The sequence below is a fragment of the Schistocerca serialis genome, chromosome 9 (genome assembly GCF_023864345.2).
Source record: "Schistocerca serialis cubense isolate TAMUIC-IGC-003099 chromosome 9, iqSchSeri2.2, whole genome shotgun sequence".
NCBI classification, from domain to species: Eukaryota; Metazoa; Arthropoda; class Insecta; order Orthoptera; family Acrididae; genus Schistocerca; species Schistocerca serialis.
Window position 1 is genome coordinate 66,481,134 of NC_064646.1, and position 23,861 is coordinate 66,504,994.

Sequence of the window (23,861 nt, forward strand, 5' to 3'; positions counted from 1 at the left end):
TCGCAGGTTTACAACAACGAGGTGCAGCGGAGTGTTATTAGATTTCTGTTAGCTGCAGGGTTGAAACCAATCGAAATTTACCGTCGGATGGCTGTGCAAATTGGTGAAAATTGTTCGAGTGTAACGCTATTGTACGAGTGGGCAGATAAATTCAAATTGGGTGGAACAAGTGTTCAAGATTGGCCACGCCCAGGAAGCTCTGTCCGTGCAATCGCGTAGAACAACACTGCGAGAGGTGATGAGCTGATACGGGAAAAAAGGTGTACTACGGTGAGTGGCATTGCGGCAACGATGAGCATTGGTGTAGGGTCAGCCCACCGTACAGTTCACGACGTACTGGTGCACAAGAAAGTGTGTGTGCTAGGTGGGTTCCAAAATATCCGACATCAGAAATGAAAGAAAGGCGCAGGGGGGACGTGAAGTTCGTCTGTTTGTACTACCCCTCGTATTCACCGGAACTGGCACCTTCAGATTATCACATTTTTAATTCACTGAAAGAAGCTCTTAGTTACTGAAGGTTCACTGATGATGAAGAGGTGCCTATCTGGTTATGCACACGCCCCCAAGAATCCTTTGCACATGGAATTGAGAAGCTAGTCCAGTGCTGGCATAAAGGCACAGAACTTGAGGAGGATTACCTTGAGAAAGAAGTAAGTGTTGTATTCCATTCTCTAATACAGGGCTTCCCAACCTTTTCAGTTGGTGGACCCCTTCTTCAGTCGAAAATCCATGGCGGACACCTAGTCAGTGAAGAGCACAGTAACTTTAAATTTCAGAGAGAAACCCATGGGAACTGAAAGCTTCTTAATGCTAGTTCTATGTTCCCAATGCCCCCCCCCCCCCAAAAGTATCAATAGTCTCAATAGTCTTTGATTTAGAGATGAACGAAAACAACTTGAAGGTCAAAAATCGACTTATGAAATAGGTAGTGCCAAGGGCGTACCCAGGATCTGAACTGGGGGGGGGGGGGGGGGGCAGGTTATACTAGTCTCAGGAAACAAGGACTCGAGACAACATACAGCACTTCTTATTAATTAAAACTGTAAAGCAGTGAAAAACTGCTTTTAATAAACATTTTAAATACAAGAATGCACTTGTACAATCCGAGAAAACATGCAGCATTTCTTATTAAATAAAACAGTTAACTAGTGAAAAACTGCGAATATCTTCGAGAGGGGGGGGCAGCTGCCCCCCCCCCCCCCCCTGCTCCTTGCTGGGTACGCACATGGGTAGTGCAATGACAAAGCAAGTTTAACATTTAATGATGCCTGCGGCCCGCATACGTGCCAGCGAGCGCTGTGATTGGTTGACAAAGCTCGCTCCGCGCATGCGTAAAAGGTTTCAGCGCATCTATCGCCGTGAGCCGTCGCACACACGATCCCCGTATTGTTGCGAAACAGTGGATCAGTGAAGCCGCATCCTCGGCACTAAACTGTGTATGCGTTCTCACTTAGGAACCGTAAAGGCTGCTTGGGAATACGACCTAAAGTAAAAGTACACATGTTTTTCACACGAAAAAAAAATTGTGGTGAATTTGATTTTCATATTTTACACGATTTCGTGAAGGGTGACCGCGGACCCCCTAGAAAGAGCCGGCGGAACCCTAAGGTGTCCGCGGACCACACGTTGGGAAGCCCTGCTCTAATAGATTCTTTAAAAAATCCGTACTGTTATTGAATGACTCTTGTCTCTTGTATGTAATTCTAGCGGGTAGCAGGTAGTCGATACAGTAACAAACCTAGTCAGAAGGTCCTTTCCTAGCTATTAAGCATCACTGCGGCACTGTCTTCAGATTCAAACCTTGCTGAGATTTCAACCAGGACTCTAACTCAGACCCATGCATTTCCCGGTCAATAGTGTAACCAACTGAGCTATCCAGCGCAACTCACGACCTATCCGTAAAACTTTAATTTGCCAGGAAATTTCAAAACAGCTCACACTCCTCACGGCAGAGAAGATTTATTCCATCTTTAAAATTTTTCCCAAATATTCACGAAACGTCGTCCAACGCACGCTAATAACACACAATATCAGTGGTACAAGTATGCGAGGGGCGTTCAATAAACAATGCAACAAATTTTTTTCTGAAAGCAGGTTGGATTCATTCAGGATTCCAATAACCATATTATTCCCCACTCCCTTGGCTGCTAAACCCTATTTTTCAACATGATCTACGTTCGAGGCGGCGGCTTTAAGCCACATTACTGGGACGGCCTTCATATCCGCATGGTACCACTCTACTGGTCAATGTCGGAGCCCACGTCTTGTTGCACTAATAACCTCCCAATCAAGCACGTACGGCTTCCTGCGGAGTGATTCCTTCATTGGACCAAACGGATCGAAGTTAGAACGTGCGAGATCCGGGCTGTCGGGAGGGTGAGGTAGAATAGTGAAATGAAATCAGTGATCTCGTCTCGGGTGCGCAGACTTGTGCAAGGTCCTGTGTTTTCGTGGAGAAGGTGAAGTTCGTTTGTATTTTTGTGGTGAGAAACGCGCTAAAGTCGTTTATTCAATTTCCTGAGGGTAGCGCAATACAGTTCTGAGTTGATCGTTACCATCAGGGAGGACACCAAACGGAATAACCACTCCAGAATCACAGAAGACCGTCGCCGTCACTTCACCGACTGAGGGTGCCGTTTTGAACTTTTTATTCGGAGGAGAGGTGGAGTGGCGCCACTCCATGTTTTGCCGTTCTCTGTCCGGTTCGAGGTGGTTAAACCGGTTTGTGGTTTCCGACGACAATCAGCCTGGTAACACGCCAGCAGTTCCGCTCAGAAGGTCCTTCGTTGCTCTTTATGGTCTCCCGTTAGGCGGCGAGGAAAACAGCGATAACACACCTTCGAGTGCCCCAGTGGTGGATAAGTGTGCCAGTACTACCAACAGAGGCGTCCAGTTGTGCAGGGAGGTGTCTGATTGTGTTGCGTCGATCACCTCGAATGAGAGTGTCCGCACGTTCCAGCACTGCGGGAGCCACAGCCGCGTGCGGCCGGCCGGCACACGGAAAATGGGACAGGTTCGCGTGACCTTGTAGCAGTAATTATATTCGCCCTCCCCCAGCGACTCACCGTGCTTTTGTTCACGGACCCGTCTTCGTAGACATTCTGCAAGCGCCTACGAAGATCTGCGACGCTCTAGTTTTCCACCAAAAGAAACTCAACGACAGCTGTCTGCTTGGAACGTACCTCCTTTATAGACACCATTTTGAAGGCAAACGAATAGCACTGCCACCTGTCGGAAATTAATGGAACTAAAAGGGGCTGAAGCGGGAGTAAGCCACGACGTCCCACGACAAATTTTATATTTATTGCAACAGAGAAAGACTGAGAAAATACATTTGTGGCATTACCTGCACTACTGGCCATTAAAATTGCTACACCACGAAGATGACGTGCTACAGACGCGAAATTTAACCGACAGGAAGAAGATGCTGTGATATGCAAATGATTAGCTTTTCAGAGCATTCACACAAGGTTGCCGCCGGTGGCGACACCTACAACGTGATGATACGAGGAAAGTTTCCAACCGATTTATCATACACAAACAGCAGTTGACCAGCGTTGCCTGGTGAAACGTCGTTGTGATGCCTCGTGTAAGGAAGAGAAATGCGTACCATCACGTTTCCGACTTTGATGCAGGTCGGATGGTAGCCTATCGAGATTGAGGTTTATCGTATAGCGACATTGCTGCTCGCGTTTGTAGGGATCCAATGACTGTTAGCAGAATATGGAATCGATGGGTTCAGGAGGGTAATACGGAACGCCGTGCTGGATCCCAACGGCCTCGTATCACTAGCTCGGAGACCGTGGCTGCAGTTACCCTTGACGCTGCATCACAGACAGGAGCGCCTGCGATGGTGTACTCAACGACGAACCTGGGTGCACGAATGGCAAATCGTCATTTTTTAGGATGTATCAAGGTTCTGTTTACAGCATCATGATGGTCGCACCCGTGTTTGGCGACATCGCAGTGAACACAAATTGAAAGCGTGTATTCGTCATCGCCATACTGGCGTATCACCCGGCGTGATGGTATGGGGTGCCATTGGTTACACGTCTCGGTCACCTCTTGTTCGCAATGACGGCACTTTGAACAGTGGACGTTACATTTCAGATGTGTTACGACCCGTGGCTCTACCCTTCATTCGAACCCTACATTTCACCAGGATAATGCACGACCGCATGTTGTAGGTCCTGTACGGGTCTTTCTGGATACAGAAAATGTTCGACTGCTGCCCTGGCCAGCACATTCTCCAGATCTCTCACCAACTGAAAACGTGTAGTCAATGGTGACCGAGCAACTGGCTCGTCACAATACGCCAGTCATTAGTCTTGATGAACTGTGGTATCGTGTTGAAGCTGCATGGACAGCTGTACCTGTACACGCCATCTAAGCTCTGTTTGACTCGATGCCCAGGCTTATCAAGGCCGTTATTACGGCCGGAGGTGGTTGTTCTGGGTACTATTTCTCAGGATCTATGCACCCAAATTGGGTTAAAATGTAATCACATGCCGGCCGCGGTGGTCTAGCGGTTCTAGGCGCGCAGTTCGGAACCGCGCGACTGCTACGGTCGCAGGTTCGAATCCTGCCTCGGGCATGGATGTGTGTGATGTCATTAGGTTAGTTAGGTTTAAGTAGTTCTAAGTTCTAGGGGACTGATGACCACAGATGTTAAGTCCCATAGTGCTCAGAGCCATTTGAACCATTGTAATCACATGTCAGTTCTAGTATAATATATTTGTCCAATGAATACCCGTTTATCATCTGCGTTTCTTCTTGGTGTAGCAATTTAAACGCCAGTAGTGTACTAATCGGACCACGTACGTTACTCGTTCGCCGAGAAGAGTGTTGGGTCACGAAGCGGCACGGTAGCTACCAAACGTATTGGGGGATCTGTCCGATAAAGAACAAAAGCAGCATTCAGCTTCATAAATTTTACGGATCCGAGATCGGTTTGAAAGGCTGAGGGGGAGGAGGAGATGTGGGGGCGGGGGCGGGGGAGGAGATAATGCCTGAATATAGGGCTTCGCCTGGGCGTAATACGAGCTGCTGTCATTGGCGGAGAACAGATGGAGCCGAGCTCAACAGAGGAGAGGCTCAGCGGCAAAGGCGACGCAATCACCTCGCAGCCGATTACAGACGCATCGGCAGCGCAGACTCAAAGGGAGTTCGCAGGGTGCGCTCCACAGAAGGGGAGGGGGGAGGGGGGAGTGATCAGCGGCACGCGGCGACATCAAAGGGCAGGGTGGGGCGGAGGGGGAGGGGTATGGGGTGCCAATCAAAGCGCAATAACTTCTGGCCCACCCTGCCTGCGCCTTATCAGAAACAAGACCGGCGACGCAGTTATGACGTCTGTACTGCGCTTGGTGTATTTGCCCAGATGGGACAGGTACCAATCAACACGACATTAACGTGGGTATCCACTCACGGACAAGTACTGCTGGGATCACCATTTGTGACAGTTCGAAGCGCCTAACACTTGCGTCGAGATGGGAAAAAAATGTCACCGCCTTTCTAGTACCTAGTAAGAGCCGCTGGAGAAACGCACGGCGTTACAGACCTACTTCAATGACGTCAGTTTGCTGCTGTGGGGTTACGGAACGTACCGTGTGGCAAGCGGACACAGGCCGGTCAAGAGTCACTTGTATGTGTGTGACAGTACCGTGAATAGCTGCGTGGATGTGTGGTTTTTGGCGATACATAGCGAGATCATGCTCTTTGACGGCCTTGCTATGCAGTCACGCATGGCACGCTATTTTTAAATGACGAGGACGATGTGACGCCATCTTTTATAGACATAGTTGAAAATGAGACACGCTCTAAACTAGTTGTGCTTAGTAATGCATAATTTTAGAACACAGCCTTGTGGAACGACATCTTTCTTCCACCTTATCGAAGCTATGGTGTACATCTAGATGACACTGAATGATAAAATACCTATCTCAAAATAAGATACTTAATCAGTCGGCCTGTAGATATCACAGACCATGCTTTTTTTTTCAGTTCACGAATCAGATTACACAAATTTTAAATGACAGGATAATGGCAACTGGCATTTCCCGCGATTTATCGAAAGCATTTTATGGTGCAATTCCCAATAGCCTTCTTGAGGAGCTCAAATACTGCGGTACCCGAAATCCTGCTGGTAATTGACTTTTCATTCTAACTAGATGTTCGTGTTTTGTTGCCGGCGGCGGTGGTCTAGCGGTTCTGGCGCTGCAGTCCGGAACCGCGGGACTGCTACGGTCGCAGGTTCGAATCCTGCCTCGGGCGTGGGTGTGTGTGATGTCCTTAGGTTAGTTAGGTTCAAGTAGTTCTAAGTTCTAGGGGACTTATGACCTAAGATGTTGAGTCCCATAGTGCTCAGAGCCATTTGAACCATTTTCTTGTTTTGTTACAAATAAATGATCTTCCATCGTATATCCAAGATGCAGCAGTAATTTGCAAATGATGCACATATTACAACGAAGCGGAATGGAGTAACTTAAACACTTGATAACGTAAAGAACATTTCACTGAAAATTAATAACTGGTTCTCTGCAGACAGACTGTCACTGAATTTATATGCACACAATTAATGCAATTCATTAGTGCGTACAGTTTGAATACACCATTAGAAATAATGTACAAAGGTGAAAAATGGAGTATTGTAAATTGTTAGTTGTTTATACTGACAAGAACCTGAACTGCCACATGTTACGGGCCATCTTAAACGTATATGACGTCGACCCAAAGAGTTTCGAGACTGGATAAATAAAAAGGAGAGAAAAGTTAAGATGGCGGTTTTAATGCTAATGGTGTTCGACCACGTGCTCGCCCCCCCCCCCCCCCTCCCCAAAAAAGCGCCCCACTTGAGTACAAAGCTCAGAACGTCTGCACAACCTTGAGAAACTCTCAGAAAAGTCCAATTATGGAATGTTGCTCAAATCACGCGTCACATTGGCTTGGGCGTCGGTTACATCGTCAAAGCATTCACCCCTCATGTGAATTTCTTCGCTCTGTCGTTCTGTGGAATGTTTGTATTTATAACGACAATCTTCCTCACCCGTATTGAGTTTTCCAGAAAAGAACTGTTAACGTTTTTACTTAGATCAAGTCAGTGCGGGACACAGTTTTCAACACTTTTCTTTTCTTCAAAAGTTTGTGGAGAACGTTTTAAACACTTGATTTACAGATTTTGCTCTATTGCGATTTGTGGCACAATAGCTTTGACCCACTACGGCCACACGTCTGCTGCTTAACACTGGCTGTTCACAGATGACAGGTCGAATGCACGTCTGGTTTTTGTAATCGTTACTTCAAGCTGCCTCCGTGGTTACTGCGCTGACTTCACTTACACTGTAGGGATGAAATTAGTCATGGAGTTTTTTCTTTTCTTTTTTTTTTCATTCAATGGACGGTGTAAGTTCTGCAACTTTTCCATTACGGATAACAACAGGCACTGGAGATTAAACTGTTATAAACTTGACTTACTCTTCCTATTTTATTTACGAATGCCTTATGGAATCATATTCTGGGCTAAATCATCAACTGGTGAAACCTGTTTGTTGGACAGAAGCGAGTGATAGGGAAAAATGTGTCGCGCTCACCGAACAACCTCTTGTAGACAGCCTTGAAAACAGTTAGATACAATGACAGCAGCCTGACAGTACATTATTCCCTTGTGAAATTTGTTGCCAGCAGTCAGTCACCGATTGCAAACAACAGCGACACCAATAAATATCTACGAGAAGAACTGACTTACAGAAATCATTAAAGGAGACTGTCAGACCAGTTAAACACAGATTTTTAGAGTATCTTAGGAATGTTGTATAGGGACTTATCATGAGTATCGGTTAGCGGCTGTTTGTGCGATGGCCCCTAGTTTACAAGAAAATCTTTGTCGAAGTTTTACGCGTGTCCCCTATACCTGTAACGTTAGAGATGTTACAACAAAGCGAAAGTAGTGCAGCGGCAAAGGTTCACGGCTATCACCCTGACTTTAAAGAGTTCAAATACAGACCGTGTGACGTTTTTCTTTTCTTTTTTTCAGTTTCATCGTACAGAATATCATGCAGAAGTAACATATACGTCGCGTAAAATTATTCAAAAACAGTCATTTTTGCTGTAGTAATTTTATTAACATATCTATAATTACAGGAGACTTTCTTCAATCGTGTATACCGCTTGTGGTTCGTAGTTAAAATGTCATATATTCTGATAACGTGACGTTGATTCGAGGAGAGGGCCGACAGAAATCATTGCAGAGAATAGAAAAGTAAGCACTTACATCGTAAAAATTATCTCACGCAAATGTATTCCACTTTGCAAACCCTGTGATGTTTAGTTTTACTGGCACGTTAAAATTTTCACGAAAAGAATTCGAACTGGTCCCAACTACCCGAAGTCTGGTAAAGAAAGCGATTTGAGGAAAATTTCCATAAAAAAATGTTTTTTAAGAAATTCTGCTTCAGTTTAATGCATATGCTTTCACAGGAAAGACCCAATACGCTCATTTCGCATCGAAGTTGATCGAAGAAAAAACTATCTTTCCGAATTTTAACGAACTGTGTTTTCGGCCCAGCTTCTGAAGAATCCCTGTGCAAACAAGGCAGTAGCTTTCAATAAATGTGCGTGGTACTCTACGAATTTGCGTTTCGGTTGCTTCAGCGACAAAACTATGCGAAATTGTGTTATAGCGCAGAAAATAAAGCAAGCGATAGCGAGGAAAGCGATTCTGTGATCTATTCTGTAACAAACGGAATACACATTTGAAAAAGTATGCTGTAATGATTGATTTAATAATGAAATTACTACGGCGAAAATATCTATTTCTGAATAATTTTGCGTTACAGACCACTTAATGGTATTACCAGAATGAGATTTTCACTCTGCAGCGGAGTGTGAGCTGATATGAAACTTCCTGGCAAATTAAATCTGTGTACCGGACCGAGACTCGAACTCGGGACCTTTACTTTTCACGGGCAAGTGCTCTACCGACTGAGCTGCCCAAGCACGACTCACGACTCGTCCCCTCAGTTTCAGTTCTACCAGTACCTCGTCTCCTACCTTCCAACCTTCACAGAGCTCCGCCCCGATAGCTGAGTGGTCAGCGTGACGGACTGCCGTCCTACGGGCCCAGAGGATTTCCCGGCCGCCCCGCCGTCGCCGGCCGGCCACGAGACCGACCCCGCACCGCGCCCGCCGCCTGAGGTGGACGCCGAGCTGCAGCTACTTCGCCTTGGCGAGTATAAAACTTTGTACCTTTAACGTTTAAAAATCGGAAAATCATGGCGACGCTCAATCGTGAAGACACGATCCAGTGCACGTTTGATAGGAATTTGGAGAAGCCGACTGCTTTCGACATCCACAATTGGATAGTTGATGACGTAAAAGTGCCGATAGAGGACATTCTTGGAATTCAGCTGGACTTTATTCTGTACGCTCTGTTTATAAAAATAGGAAATCCCGCAGAAATTGACAGACTGGTGAATACAAATGGGGGAACTTGGAAATTTAACACCGAGATGGGTCACTAAGCAACGTTCAGATGCAGCCTTCTGGCTACGGGATCCGTAACGTCAAAATCTACAATTTACCGTTTGAAGTAACGGACGAAGAAATCATTAAGAGCTGTAGGCTTTATGGGAATGTTTTTGGACTAACAAGAGAAAAATGGGGGAGCGCTTACCGAATACAGGTGGACTCGGGCGTCCGAACGGTAAAAATGGACCTCAGAAAACATATCCCGTCTTTCATTAACGTTTGCGGGCACAGGGGTTTCGTTTCGTATACCGGACAGCCGCAGACCTGCTCCATCTGTCACGCTACAGGACATATGAGAAATGAATGCCCGCGAAAAAGACCACTACAGCTGCCCCGAGAAGATACATACGCTGGGAGGGCACAGAATCTCGCTGCCGAATTTCCCCCGATTAGGGACGCGGACGCGCCACAGCAGGAGAACGCGGGCAGCGGCAGCCCAGCCGGGGCGGAGACAACGGCGGCGGCCGCGCAGCCCTCCCCCTCGGGCGAGGGTGAACCGGTCCCTGTCCCCGCTACGGGCCAGCCGGCAGGAAACGCAGATAAAAGGCAGATTAGCGACGCCAGCTCGGACGAGGCGGAGCAGCAAGGTCAGCCGATGACCGAGCGCGCGCCACAACAGGTGCAGGAGGAACTACGAGAGGAACAGGCCACCGAAAATATGCAAATCGACACGACGACGCCCGCGGGCGGGAGCGCCGTCCCGACCGTGGAGCAGACGCGCGAGCAGTGGATAAAGGAGAAGAGTAACCACCTGAGAAAAGTTTTAAAGCTCAACCAAAACGACGATGTCACCGCAAAGTCCTCCACCAGGGGAAGCAGTGACAAACCGAAAAAACAACACAATACAGACGACGAACAGACACAAACGACGAAAACGGTAAACAAACCCGCAAAGAAAAACAAGAAAAGACGCAGCTCCAACTCGTCACAGGACCGAAGAGAAAACAGCCAGAGAGATGTCCGCATGGACACAGACTACAGCACCGACTGATAAACTAAATGAGCAGGCAGGCAAATACAATCTATAAAGTTGTCACAGTTAACATAAATAGAATGAGCACATCTTTAAAAATTCGAGCCCTCGCAGACTTCCTACAGCATAGAAAAACAGACGTTGCACTCTTGCAAGAAGTGGTTACGACTAAAATAAACCAGATACCAGGATATACGGCAATCACAAATATAGACCCAGAATCCCAATGCGGTACGGCAATAATGGTACGGAACGGGATCGACTTTGGCGGGACTAAAATGTTGTCAAGCGGCCGAGGGATAGCGCTAAGTATAGAAAAGACGCTCTTTATCAACATATACGCACCTTCTGGCACAGACAACAAGCGAGCAAGAAGCACCTTCTATAATGAAGAAGTAGCCGAACTGCTGATGCAGATCAATAACAATATCATCATTGGAGGAGATTTTAACTGTGTCGCCGCAGCTGAAGACCAAATACCTGTAGCAAACATGTGCCCAGAACTGCAACAACTGATCCGACGACTGAAAATAGAAGATTCGTGGCGCCTTCTCCATCCAACACACACTGAATTTACATACCACCACAAAAATGGCAAAAGCAGACTGGACCGTATATATATCAGCAGAGCAGCAACTAAAAATGTTGCGCACGTCGAAGTATATCCTGTCATATTTTCGGACCACTGCAGCTACGAATGCAGCCTGCATCTCCAAAAAGGAAAGAACGTCAGCAAAAGAAGCACGTGGAAGCTAAATACGGAACACCTGCAGGACGCGGAACTGCGCAAGCAAATAGTGGAAATGTGGCAAGAATGCCTGGCACAGCGCGCACGCTACAGCAGCACGACCGAGTGGTGGCTGGCACGAGCGAAGCCGACAATGCGCAGCCTGTTGATAAGATACAGCGCGGAAAAGTCATTCTGGAGGCGAACCACGGCCGAATTCTACCAGCAGTGCCTGAAAGACGCACTCGACGCACCAGCAGACGACCAGCAATACCTGCCGCGAGTGAGGAGAATCAAGGCAAAACTCCTTCAAATAAAGAAACAGCAAATAAGAGGCGTCCTCACAATAAGTAAAACATATGGCGATGTGGATGAAGAGCCACTCACCATGCACCACCTAAATAGGGAAAGGGAGAGAGGCGCAGGAAAGTGCGTAAATGAGCTTCAGGACAAGCAAGGGAAGACGCTCACGACGAAAACGGAGTTAACAAAACACATCGAGGACTATTTCCGAGACATGTTCCGTCGAGAAGCGACAGACGACGCGGCAACTGCTGAAATCCTCCAGCAGACGAGGAGCGTGCTCACAGACGCAGACAGGGCGTTGCTGACAGAAAATGTCGACGTGGATGACATCAAAGAAACGATGAGGACCAGCGCAAGAGGAAGAGCACCCGGCGCCGACGGCATCCCGCTCGAGTTCTACCTCGCATATTGGGACGTGCTAGGAGAGCAATTCACGGAAATGGTGAACGAGATACTCGATGGGGCGGAAATTCCACCTGGGCTGACCGAAGGGACCATAACACTCATCCCTAAGAAGAGAGCCGCCCGCCGCATTGAAGAGTTTCGTCCGATTACGCTCCTCAACGCCGACTATAAAATAATAGCGAAATGCATCGCAAACAACCTGAAATCGGTGATGAGGAAAGTCATCAGTCCGTGGCAAACATGTGCGGTACCAGGGAAAAATATATTTGACGCCACATGCACCTACAGGGACATAATAGCACAGGCAGCCACCACCAGAAGCGCAGGTGCCATAATTTCGGTGGACTTCAACAAAGCCTTCGACAGGATCGACCACAAATATCTCGTAGAGACACTAAATAGACTCGGGTTTGGGCAAAAATTCATCGCAATCATCCATAAGATACTAAGTACTGCAAGATCGACAGTAATAATCAATAGTTGGGAAACAAAACTGATAAAACTGGACAGATCCGTGAGGCAAGGCTGTCCATTGTCAATGGCTCTATTCGCTATAGCACTGGACCCACTCCTGCGGAAACTCACAAACGACATCAGAGGCTTCTCCGTAGGAGGCAAAGCAGTAGCATGTGTAGCCTACGCTGACGACCTAGGCATCTTTATTGAAGACCAGGAAGATATTGGGAGAGTAGAAACCATCATGAATACATTCCAAAAAGCGTCAGGCGCCCAAACCAACCCCAAAAAAACAGTGCTACTGCCGATAGGGAATCAACGACTCAAACCAGACAGCCAATGGTATAAAATAGCAGAAAGCCATAAAGTTCTTGGAATATATATACAGTCTTGTCCACTTAGAATGGCCGCATACAACTGGAGGGACGTGCTACACACCATAAGAGGTCTCTCCAGACAGCACGCGAACCGGAAGCTAACAATCCACCAGAAAACAGAACTGATAAACACGACGATCCTGTCGAAAGTTTGGTACCTGGCGCAAATCTTAAGCATTCCGACAGAAATTGCGCGAGCACTAACGAGCGCAGTGTACTACCTGTTGTGGCGTCGAAATATATTCAAAGTGGCGCAAGCAACGTGCTCGCTGCCAACAAAAGAAGGGGGACTAGGTCTAGTTGATATAAAGACTAAATGTGCAGCCCTTCTACTGAAACGAACGCTCGCCATCCAGGACAAAAACCCTGACAGCGTCACAGCCAAGATAATTGGAAGATACAAGCCCGCATCACAAGAAGCGCCGGTCGACACGAGACACATTCCCTGCAGAATGCGACACGTCAGGCTGCACTACGCCAACAAAAGTTACGTTCTGGACACCGTGGCGAATCCCAGCCACAGAACAGCCAAGAGAATATACTGGGCCCTCAGGGGGAAGCCGGAAAAAAACAAAATTGAACAAAAACTCCCGCAATACAATTGGAAACAAATATGGGGGAACGTCTCAGAAAACGTGTTACCTAAACATGCGAAGGAGACGTGGTACAAAATAATTAACAGAACGGTACCAACCAACCAAAGACTGGCGGAGATAAAACTCGTCGCAAGTGACGTATGTGGCATGACCGACACCCTCGAGCACCGATTCACGTGCGGGAATGCCATCAACATCTAGGAAGCGTGCCAGCAGATGGTGGCCCACATCAACAGAACGGCGCCGGGAAGCATCACAGTGGAAGCAATCACCGCCCCAGACTGCAACCCATTTCCACGACCCAAGCGACTGGCGACTCTCTGGATCCTCGCCATGACGGCACACGCCATCGTAGCGCGGAGGCAGACCGACCGGCTGGCCTTCCTGATGGACCTCTGGGAGGAGAACAAGACGGCCCAGCAGCACAGGCGATACCACGAGAACTTCAAAAACTTCCTGCAGATTCCACTGCAGACAGCAATCGCCAGAGTCCTCCCCAGCCTGTGACCCCCAGCACCGCCACCAGCCACCTCACCGCACTCACCACAAGAATAACGTGTGCAGTGATAGTGAACAAGTGCAACACAAAAGATAAAGAGCTTTCTCTTCTCGCATCAAATAGTGAAGTATAGTAGTATAAAGTGTTCCTTCCTAGTGGAATCAGTGACACAAAGTGCTCCCTAGTGGAAAGTGCCAACTACTCATTATTATTAGATATTTGATTTCCTTTACTTTGTGCCTACAAAATTCTATTGATTACTCACACTATCCTTTCTGCTTCTCTTATGTAATATGACAAAATTTTCTCCCTTCTTCAGTTAGATATATTCTGTAGTATATGTAAAAAAAAAAAAAAAAAAAAAAAAAAAAAAAGTTTCTTCCACTTCTGCTCCATCTATCATGGTGACGCTCCTTCATACTGTCCCACTAAACAGTGTAACTAGAGGAAGAGATCAAACCAGAATACACAATGTGCCTATGTCATCACAAGTGCATCACATACAGAAACATAAACTCAAATCAATGCAACGATGCCAAATATAAACTGTTATGCCTGTCCTGCAATGTCTACCCCCCTCAAAAAAAAAAAGACGACAAATGGCCATGTAAAAGGGTTTAAGGAACAAACAATAAGAGAAAAACGAAAAAGGAAAATATAAAAACGAAAACATATAAAATGACAATAATATTAACCATCACTAGGTTAATAGATTAATAGAAAAATGTCTTTTTTTTTAAATGTATCGTTGTTAAAATATTTAAATAAATATATATGGTTACAAAAAAAAAAAAAAAAAGGTTCGATTCCCGGCTGGGTCGGGGATTTTCTCCGCTCAGGGACTGGGTGTTGCGCTGTCTTCATCATCATTTCATCCCCATCCGGCGTGCAAGTCACCCAATGTGGCATCGAATGTAATAAGAACTGCACCGAGGCTGCCGGACCTGCCCTGCAAGGGGCCTCCCACCCAATGACGTCACACGCTCATTTCCATTTTCCTTCACAGAAGCTCTTCTGCGAACCCTACAGAACTAGCACTCCTGGGAGAAAGATATTGCGTAAGGCAGACGGTGTACAGCTCGTCCCTACGACATTTGGGAGCCAATCCTATCAGCAGAGCCGTACATTTGCCCCCCCCCCCCCCCCCTGTTTTATTAAAGCAGAGCAGTTACGTCGTAACTATTTGATCACAAGTATCTGGACACCCCTACATAATATGAAATTGAGCACTAGGTGTCACTAGAGGAGAATCCGCCAATATAAAAGGAGGTGGTGAGTACTGTGCTGTCAGCAGAAAGGACTGGTCAGGAGACCTCAGTGACCAGTCGCTGGACTCAGCTGAGATGTGGCTTAGCCACAGCTTGGGTGATGTTTCCACAATGAGTTTTTCACTTTTGCAGTGGAGTGTGCGCTGAAATGAAACTTCCTAGCAGATTGAAACTGTGTGCCGGACCGAGACTCGAACTCGGGACCTTTGCCTTTCGCGGACAAGTGCTCTACTCTATAGTATTTTTACGATGAAAAAAAATTACACAGACGAACTTTAGTCGCTTTGTCGTAACACCTCGAACTTTACAAGTACGGGCAGTACCCATAAGACATCGAAATCGATTTTCTCGGAAACTAGGGGCCGTGATATGAACAGCCGCTAGCCAGATACTGAGAAAGAGTCCCTCCAAACAGATATTATGTCGCCTTGTCAGCTTAACCCTTTCGTGAGCCGTGGGGAACATGCTTCTCACTACAATGTACTCGCTCCTAGTCCCGTGGGATTCACAGTTCCGACCTCTGTGCGGTGCTACCACCTAGTGAACAGTATAGGGTACTGTTTCTAATCGGAAGTTCCCGCCATTTTTGCTGTACCTTCGCGCAGAGGCATTGTATAGCTGAGTGTTGCTCTGTAGAGGAGCCTTTCAGTGCTGTTTGCGTGACATTTTGTGATTTTTGCCTCAAAGCTATAGAGTAAGGTAAATTCTTTTGATTTACCCAAATTTATGAAGGAAAACGTAAAATTGGAACCAGGAGAATTCCAGTTTGAAGTAAAAGGAGCCATTTCTGCAGTAAAATGGATGGGTAACCGTCCAGTCACTTTCCTGTCCTCAATTCATGACCAATGAGAAACAGCCACAGTGAAAAGGAAAAACAAGGATGGTACTAGTATAGAGATTTCTTGTCCTGAAGTTGTGGCAGAATACAACAAAATAATGGGTGGTGTCGATAAGTTTGATCAGTTACGAGAAAGGTATGCTATTGGCAGACGTTCTGCAAAATGGTGGCACAAAATATTTTATTTGCTGGTGGACGTTGCTGCAGTGAACAGTTTTATCCTGTGGAAAATAAGTAAAAGAGAAAGTGGACAGCATGATCAGCTCACATACAGGATCCATATAGCCAGACAACTGATCGCTGGCTTCTCATCCCAAAAAAGGCGTGGACAAAAACCTGTCTTTCTGGCAAAAAGGGGTAAAGTCCCTGAAGATTTTCGTCATGTGGCTGTAGGGGAGCATCAACCCATTTTAAGAGAAACCTATTGGACGTGCCGTCATTGTAGAACCAAAGCTGCAGAAAAGAGCACTCGCTGTGTTTGTACATATTGTCAAATACCACTTGCATAGACCCATGTTTCAGAAATTTTCGTGGCAAGTAATTGTGAACAATCATTGTAACAAGAGAAGTAAATTTATCAAATAAATATGACATATATTGAAAAAGTTTTTGTCATTTAACTCCAAGGAAGGGCAGTGGGAAGAATACTTCGCACCTTCTTGTGTGACCTCACTTTCACAGTTGGAGCAAATTTGATATTCTGTATGATGAATATACCTATCTGTTAACTACTCTCCATTCAACTACTCTCCATTCATTTAAAAAAAACTGCTCAATAATTTTGCCCACCAAAAGGTTAAGTGGGGTACAGTGTGAAGTACTGAGCCCTAATAATCTTTGACAGTGATGTACAGAGTTAACCTGAAGGACAAAGTGTCCACGGAAGACGAAGACAGTTGGCTGAGCACTCACCGGCAGTGGGCGGCTCCGGGCTGGGCGTGTCGGTGAGCAGGCCCGACGTCCTCGGCTTGTCCAGCGAGCTGAGCCGCCGGCAGTGGTGCAGCCGCCGCGCCCAGCTCGCCTGCAACACGCAACACACCAGGGTAACGCCGGTCATCCAAACAGCAGGCGAATGCACGGAGCAGCAGCAGCCGGAGCTATGGAGAAACCAATGGTGGAACTACACTTAACATACAGGGTGTTACAAAAAGGTACGGCCAAACTTTCAGGAAACATTCCTCACACACAAATAAAGAAAAGATGTTATGTGGACATGTGTCCGCAAACGCTTAATTTCCATGTTAGAGCTCATTTTAGTTTCGTCAGTATGTACTGTACTTCCTCGATTCACCGCCAGTTGGCCCAATTGAAGGAAGGTAATGTTGACTTCGGTGCTTGTGTTGACATGCGACTCATTGCTCTACAGTACTAGCATCAAGCACATCAGTACGTAGCATCAACAGGTTAGTGTTCATCACGAACGTGGTTTTGCAGTCAGTGCAATGTTTACAAATGCGGAGTTGGCAGATGCCCATTTGATGTATGGATTAGCACGGGGCAATAGCCGTGGCGCGGTAAGTTTGTATCGAGACAGATTTCCAGAACGAAGGTGTCCCGACAGGAAGACGTTCGAAGCAATTGATCGGCGTCTTAGGGAGCACGTGACATTCCAGCCTATGACTCGCGACTGAGGAAGAGCTAGAACGACGAGGACACCTGCAATGGACGAGGCTATTCTTCGTGCAGTTGACGATAACCCTAATGTCAGCGTCACAGAAGTTGCTGCTGTACAAGGTAACGTTGAACACGTCACCGTATGGAGAGAGCTACGAGAGAACCAGTTGTTTCCGTACCATGCACAGCGTGTGCAGGCACTATCAGCAGCTGATTGGCCTCCACGGGTACACTTCTGCGAATGGTTCATCCAACAATGTGTCAATCCTCGTTTCAGTGCCAATATTCTCTGTAGGGATGAGGCTTCATTCCAACGTGATCAAATTGTAAATTGTCACGATCAACATATATGGGCTGACGAGAATCCGCACCCAATTGTGCAATCACGTCAGCAACACAGATTTTCTGTGAACGTTTGGGCAGGCATTGTTGGTGATTTCTTGATTGGGCCCCATGTTCTTCCACCTACGCTCAATGGAGCACGTTATCGTGATTTCATACGGGATACTCTACCTTTGCTGCTAGAACATCTGCCTTTACAAGTACGACACAACATGTGGTTCATGCACGATGGAGCTCCGGCACATTTCAGTCGAAGTATTCGTACGCTTCTGAACAACAGATTGCCGGTCGAAGTGGCCATGCGGTTAAAGGCGCTGCAGTCTGGAACCGCAAGACCGCTACGGTCGCAGGTTCGAATCCTGCCTCGGGCATGGATGTTTGTGATGTCCTTAGGGTAGTTAGGTTTAACTAGTTCTAAGTTCTAGGGGACTAATGACCTCAGCAGTTGAGTCCCATAGTGCTCAGAGCCATTTGAACCATTTTGAACAACAGATTCGGTGACCGATGGTTTGGTAGAGGCGAACCAATTCCATGGCCTCCAGGCTCTCCTGACCTCAACCCTCTTGACTTGCATTTATGGGGGCATTTGAAAGCTCTTGTCTACACAACCCCGGTACCAAATGTAGAGACTCTTCGTGCTCGTATTTTGGACGGCTGTGATACAATACGCCATTCTCCAGGGCTGCATCAGCGCATCAGGGATTCCATGCGACGGAGGGTGGATGCATGTATTCTCGCTCACGGAGGATATTTTGAACATTTCCTGTAACAAAGTGTTTGAAGTCACGCTGGTACGTTCTGTTGCTGTGTGTTTCAAATGGTTCAAATGGCTTTGAGCACTATGCGACTTAACTTCTGAGGTCATCAGTCGCCTAGAACTTAGAACTAATTAAACCTAACTAACCTAAGGACATCACACACATCCATGTCCGAGGCAGGATTCGAACCTGCAACCGTAGCGGTCACGCGGTTCCAGACTGAAGCGCCTTTAACCGCACGGCCACACCGGCCGACACTGTGTGTTTCCATTCCATGATTAATGTGATTTGAATAGAAGTAATAAAATGAGCTCTAACATGGAAAGTAAGCGTTTCCGGACACATGTCCACATAACATATTTTCTTTCTTTGTGTGTGAGGAATGTTTCCTGAAAGTTTGGCCGTACCTTTTTGTAACACCCTGTATAGTTAATGTTCGCTGAGCGGTCGAGGACGTGCTTACAGCAATGTGCATGATTACTCTGCAATTCACAATTGTCTGGCAGAGGGTTCATCGAACCACCGTCAAGCTATTTTTCTAGCGCTCTATTCCGGAACGGTGAGCGGGAAAAACTAGCATGTAAACCTTTCCGCGCGAGCTCTGATCTATCATACTTATTACGATGATAATTTCTCCCTGTGCGCCACAAAAATATTTCCATACTCTGAGGAGAAAGTTGGTGATTGAAATTTCGTGAGCAAGTCCTGTCGCAGCGAAGAACGCCTTTGTTTAAATGAGATCAAGCCCAATTCGTGTATCATATCCGTGACATATATCAAGTAGGTAAAAATGCAAGGGCTAGTAGAACTCCTTGGGTAACAGAAGAAATATTGAATTTAATTGATGAAAGGAGAAAATATAAAAATGCTGTAAATGAAGCAGGCAAAAAGGAATACAAACGTCTCAAAAATGAGATTGTCAGGAAGTGTAAAATGGCTAAGCACGGATGGCTTGAGGAGAAATGTAAGGCTTATCCATGGAGAAGAAATAAAAACTTTGAGGTTTGCCGATGACATTGTAATTCTGTCAGGGACAGCAAAGGACTTGGAAGAGTAGTTGAATGGAATGGATAGTGTCTTGAAACGAGGATATAAGATGAACATCAACAGAAGCAAAATGAGGATAATGGAATGTAGTCGAATTAAGTCGGGTGATGCTGAGGGAGTTAGATTAGGAAATGAGACACTTAAGGCAGTAAAGGAGTTTTGCCATTTGGGGAGCAAAATAACTGATGATGGTCGAAGTAGAGAGGATATAATGTGAACTGGCAATGGCAAGGAAAGCGTTTCTGAAGAAGAGAAATTTGTTAACATCGAATATAGATTTAAGTGTCAGGAAGTCATTTCTGAAAGTATTTGTATGGAGTGTAGCCATGTATGGAAGTGAAACATGGACGATAAATAGTTTAGGCAAGAAGAGAATAGAATCTTTCGAAATGTGGTGCTACAGAAGAATGCTGAAGATTAGATGGGTAGATCACATAACTAATGAGGAGGTATTGAATAGAATTGGGGAGAAGAGGAGTTTGTGGCACAACTTGACTAGAAGAAGGGATCGGTTGGTAGGACATGTTCTGAGGCATCAAGGGATCACCAATTTAGTATTGGAGGGCAGCATGGAGGGTAAAAATCGTAGAGGTAGACCAAGAGATGAATACACTAAGCAGATTCAGAAGGACGTAGGATGCAGTAGGTACTGGGAGATGAAAAAGCTTGCACAGGATAGAGTAGCATGGAGAGCTGCAGGACTGATGACCGCAACAACATCCGTGACACTATCTCCTTTATTTCGCAATAACACAAAACGGGCTGTCCTTTCTTAAACTTTTTCTAAGTTCTCCGTCAGTCCTATCTGATGCAGATGTCACACTGTGCAGCAATACTCCGGAAGAGGCTATACAAGCGTAGTGGCCGGCAGCTGTGGCCGAGCGGTTCTAGGCCCTTCAGTCCGGAACGGCCCGACTGCTACGGTCGCAGGTTCGAATCCTGCCTCGCGCATGGATGTTTGTGATGTTCTTAGGTTGGTTAGGTTTAAGTAGTTCTAAGTTCTAGGGGACTGATGTCCTCAGATGTTAAGTCCCATAGTGCTCAGAGCCTTTTGAACCATTTTGAACAAGCGTACATTTGTTGCATCTCCAAAGTGATCTGATAAGAAAACGCAGTCTTTGGTTCGCCTTCCCCTTCCTGTGTGATCGTTCCACTTTAAGTTATTCGTAATTGTAATCCCTAAGTATTTTGTTATTAGTGAATCGATTTATTAATCTGTGGTGAACGCTGATTACAATATGAAGGAAGGTGCGTTAGAAGCACAAATAGGCCGATGTTAATACGATATACATGGCGAACATTAATAAAACTAACAAACTGATTTCTGACTGACAATGGAGGTAGAAAGGTCCTATGGGCAGGTGTCCCAAAATGGATGGTCATGCATGTCGCACCATGTATTGCTTAGTTATTAAACAGGACTGATGACAGAAATCCCTTAGTTGTGATGGTTTGGTGCAAAAAGCGTCGACATAATCCTTACCGAAGAGGTAAATCCATTGCTGATAATCCTTGCACCCGTTGAAGGTGAAAGCGATAGTAGCGTTTGCCATGCAGAATACACATAATCGTCCTTTGGCTTACACCATGATAGCGGGACCACTTGCCTGGAACTTTTACTATGGTTCGTCTCAATATCCTGTCGATCCCGGATCTAGAAATCTTGTGTACAAGCAGTCCGCCGCCTCCCTGCACGTTCGTCTTTCTGAAAGGTCCCATGATCACACAAACACCTAAAACAGGCTTGAAATGTTGTTGATGTGACACTTGTCTGTCATGGTATTTGTTTTGGTGTAGCCGTGCTGCTCCTCGACCATTTCCATCTTCTTGGCCGTACACAAACACCATCTCGGCTTGTTCCCGACATGAATATCGGACCATTCTGTTGCTTACAGTACGCTCCGTCAATCACACAGCCTGCAACACACAAGGAACACACGGCGGAACTTTCATTCGTCAGCAGCATTTACTGTGGCAACTACGCATTTACGCAGACATGTTCGTCGGACCTTTTTTGCTCCATTTCTAGTCAGCAATCAGTCCCTGAAGTTTTTCGATTTTATTAACGTTCAGCCTGTACAATTAAAATGATACGAATTGGTGTCAGCAAACACGCCATGACGTAACTTGTCAATTAGAAAATATATTTTAGTTATAGAATCATTGGTGTACGAACGGCGGTCCATTTGCATCTAAGTCAAAAGTTGTACGAAATGTGTGGCTTGGTGGGGAGCTGTTTAAGCTCTCGTTAGCTGAAGGGTCATGACGTTGGAGGATGTCGGTGGTGGAAGAGGCGCTCTAGGGAGCAGGGTGGGCGAAAATAGGGGTCAACAGTTCGGGAGAGTTTTTCTGCCATCGGAGAGCACGGCAGAATGCTGTGATTGAATTTATGTAGAGACTCTTCAGATCGCTTATCGGACCTAGGTAACGGGGATTCTAACAATGTAGGTGAAGAAACGTATGTGTTGAGCACACGTGTAAGTAGGCTGTTTAGGTTTTTATGTTTGTAACGCCACGTAGCGCTCTGTATGAAAATCACTGGCGGTGCTGTGTGCAGTCTGAGGCTGGTTGGCATTGTTGGAATACTCGCTATTGTAGTGTCGGGCAGTTGGATGTGAACAGCGCGTAGCGTTGCGCAGTTGGAGGTTGTAACGTACCCTCTCTGTTATTGTTTTTGTTTTTTTTGTTATTGTTTTTTTGTTATTGTAGTTGTAGAGAGATGAAATTATTGTAGCGATTTGCTTAGTCAGCCGTACTTAGGAATTTTTTGACATTAAATGGAGCCTGAAACTTGCGTAATAAATACTTCGCGTGAAGTGCGATTTGCGGCATAAACAAAAATTAATTGCGGAGATGCAATCCACAGAGTATTAACAGAAAAGCTTTAGAACAATGCGCACGACTGACTAGACACGTTCAGAGGGTACGTACATTCGCGTACGAGTGGTTGCGATCTGATGAGAAAGATCTATCTTAATTTTTTTTGTGTAAAATAATTACGTCGTAACACACTCGGAGATTGCGAACGTACAATCAGGGTAGAGGCACATACTTTCTATCATACCCCGTGGCCTGGGTAAAAGAATTGCAATTATTTAAATTTAAGAATATTTCTTTTTCAATCGGACTCCTATTTTTATACGAAAAGAAATATTGCAGATTCTGAATGTCTCGGCAAAAACACATCGAAATTAATCTTAGCGGCCACCAAAAGAAAATAGTGAGCACAATCGCGTACCTCTATTGTTGAGCAGCGCCGTCGTAAAGATCGTCGCCTCCATCTAAAATTCGCCTTCTCGAATTAACAGAATAATTTGTAGTCCATTGGTATGGGATTTAGGCTTGATCTTGACAGAAATTATAAAACACATTTTTCATTATTTAACACCTTCATTTAACACACACATAGACATGAAACTATACAGTACGTCTTTTACGCCAGTACAACAGAACAAAAAGGTAGTTAAAACTAGAAGTAATAAAAGAATCTCGAAATTAGTCCTTTGTCTCTCAATGATAAAAAAGTTTTTTTAGAGTATTCCTCTGGTATGACAGTCGAACAAATTTTCTTCTTGTATCTTTGAGGTTAACTTACAACATTTTTTTGTTCTTTTTCAAGGTGAGCCGCCGGCAGTGGTGGATGTGGGGAGAGAGATGGCAAAATTTTGAGAATAGATGATCTGGACGTCTGTCCATCAGAAACAGTAAATTTGTAATACTGGATATCATGAACAGATATATATTATGACTTTTGAACACTATTAAGGTAAGTACATTGTTTGTTCTCTATCAAAATCCTTCATTTACCAACTATGCCGATCAGTAGTTAGTGCCTTCAGTAGTTTGAATCTTTTATTTAGCTGGCAGTATTGGCGCTCGCTGTATTGCAGTAGTTCGAGTAACGAAGATTTTTGTGAGGCAAGTGATTCATGAAAGGTATAGGTTATTGTTAGTCAGGGCCATTCTTTTGTAGGGATTATTGAAAGTCAGAGTGCGTTGCGCTAAAAATATTGTGTGTCAGTTTAGTGTTGATCAGAATAAGTAAAGAGAGAAATGTCTGAGTACGTTCAGTTCTGCTCAGCTGTTTGAAAATCAAATAACGTAAGAGGTTTATCAGCACAGTAATTCATTAA

The 23,861-nt window shown here is 45.6% G+C and overlaps 1 protein-coding gene across 1 annotated transcript in view; it reads right to left on the bottom strand.

The window, feature by feature from the left end:
• LOC126419216 (calcium uniporter protein, mitochondrial) overlaps nucleotides 1–23,861 on the bottom strand; it is a gene marked incomplete in the record, with an annotated part of 2,318,083 nt that overhangs the window by 611,658 nt on the left and 1,682,564 nt on the right. The window contains 1 exon segment of the mRNA XM_050086351.1: nucleotides 16,880–16,988. Coding sequence (XP_049942308.1) covers nucleotides 16,880–16,988 — 109 coding nt within the window.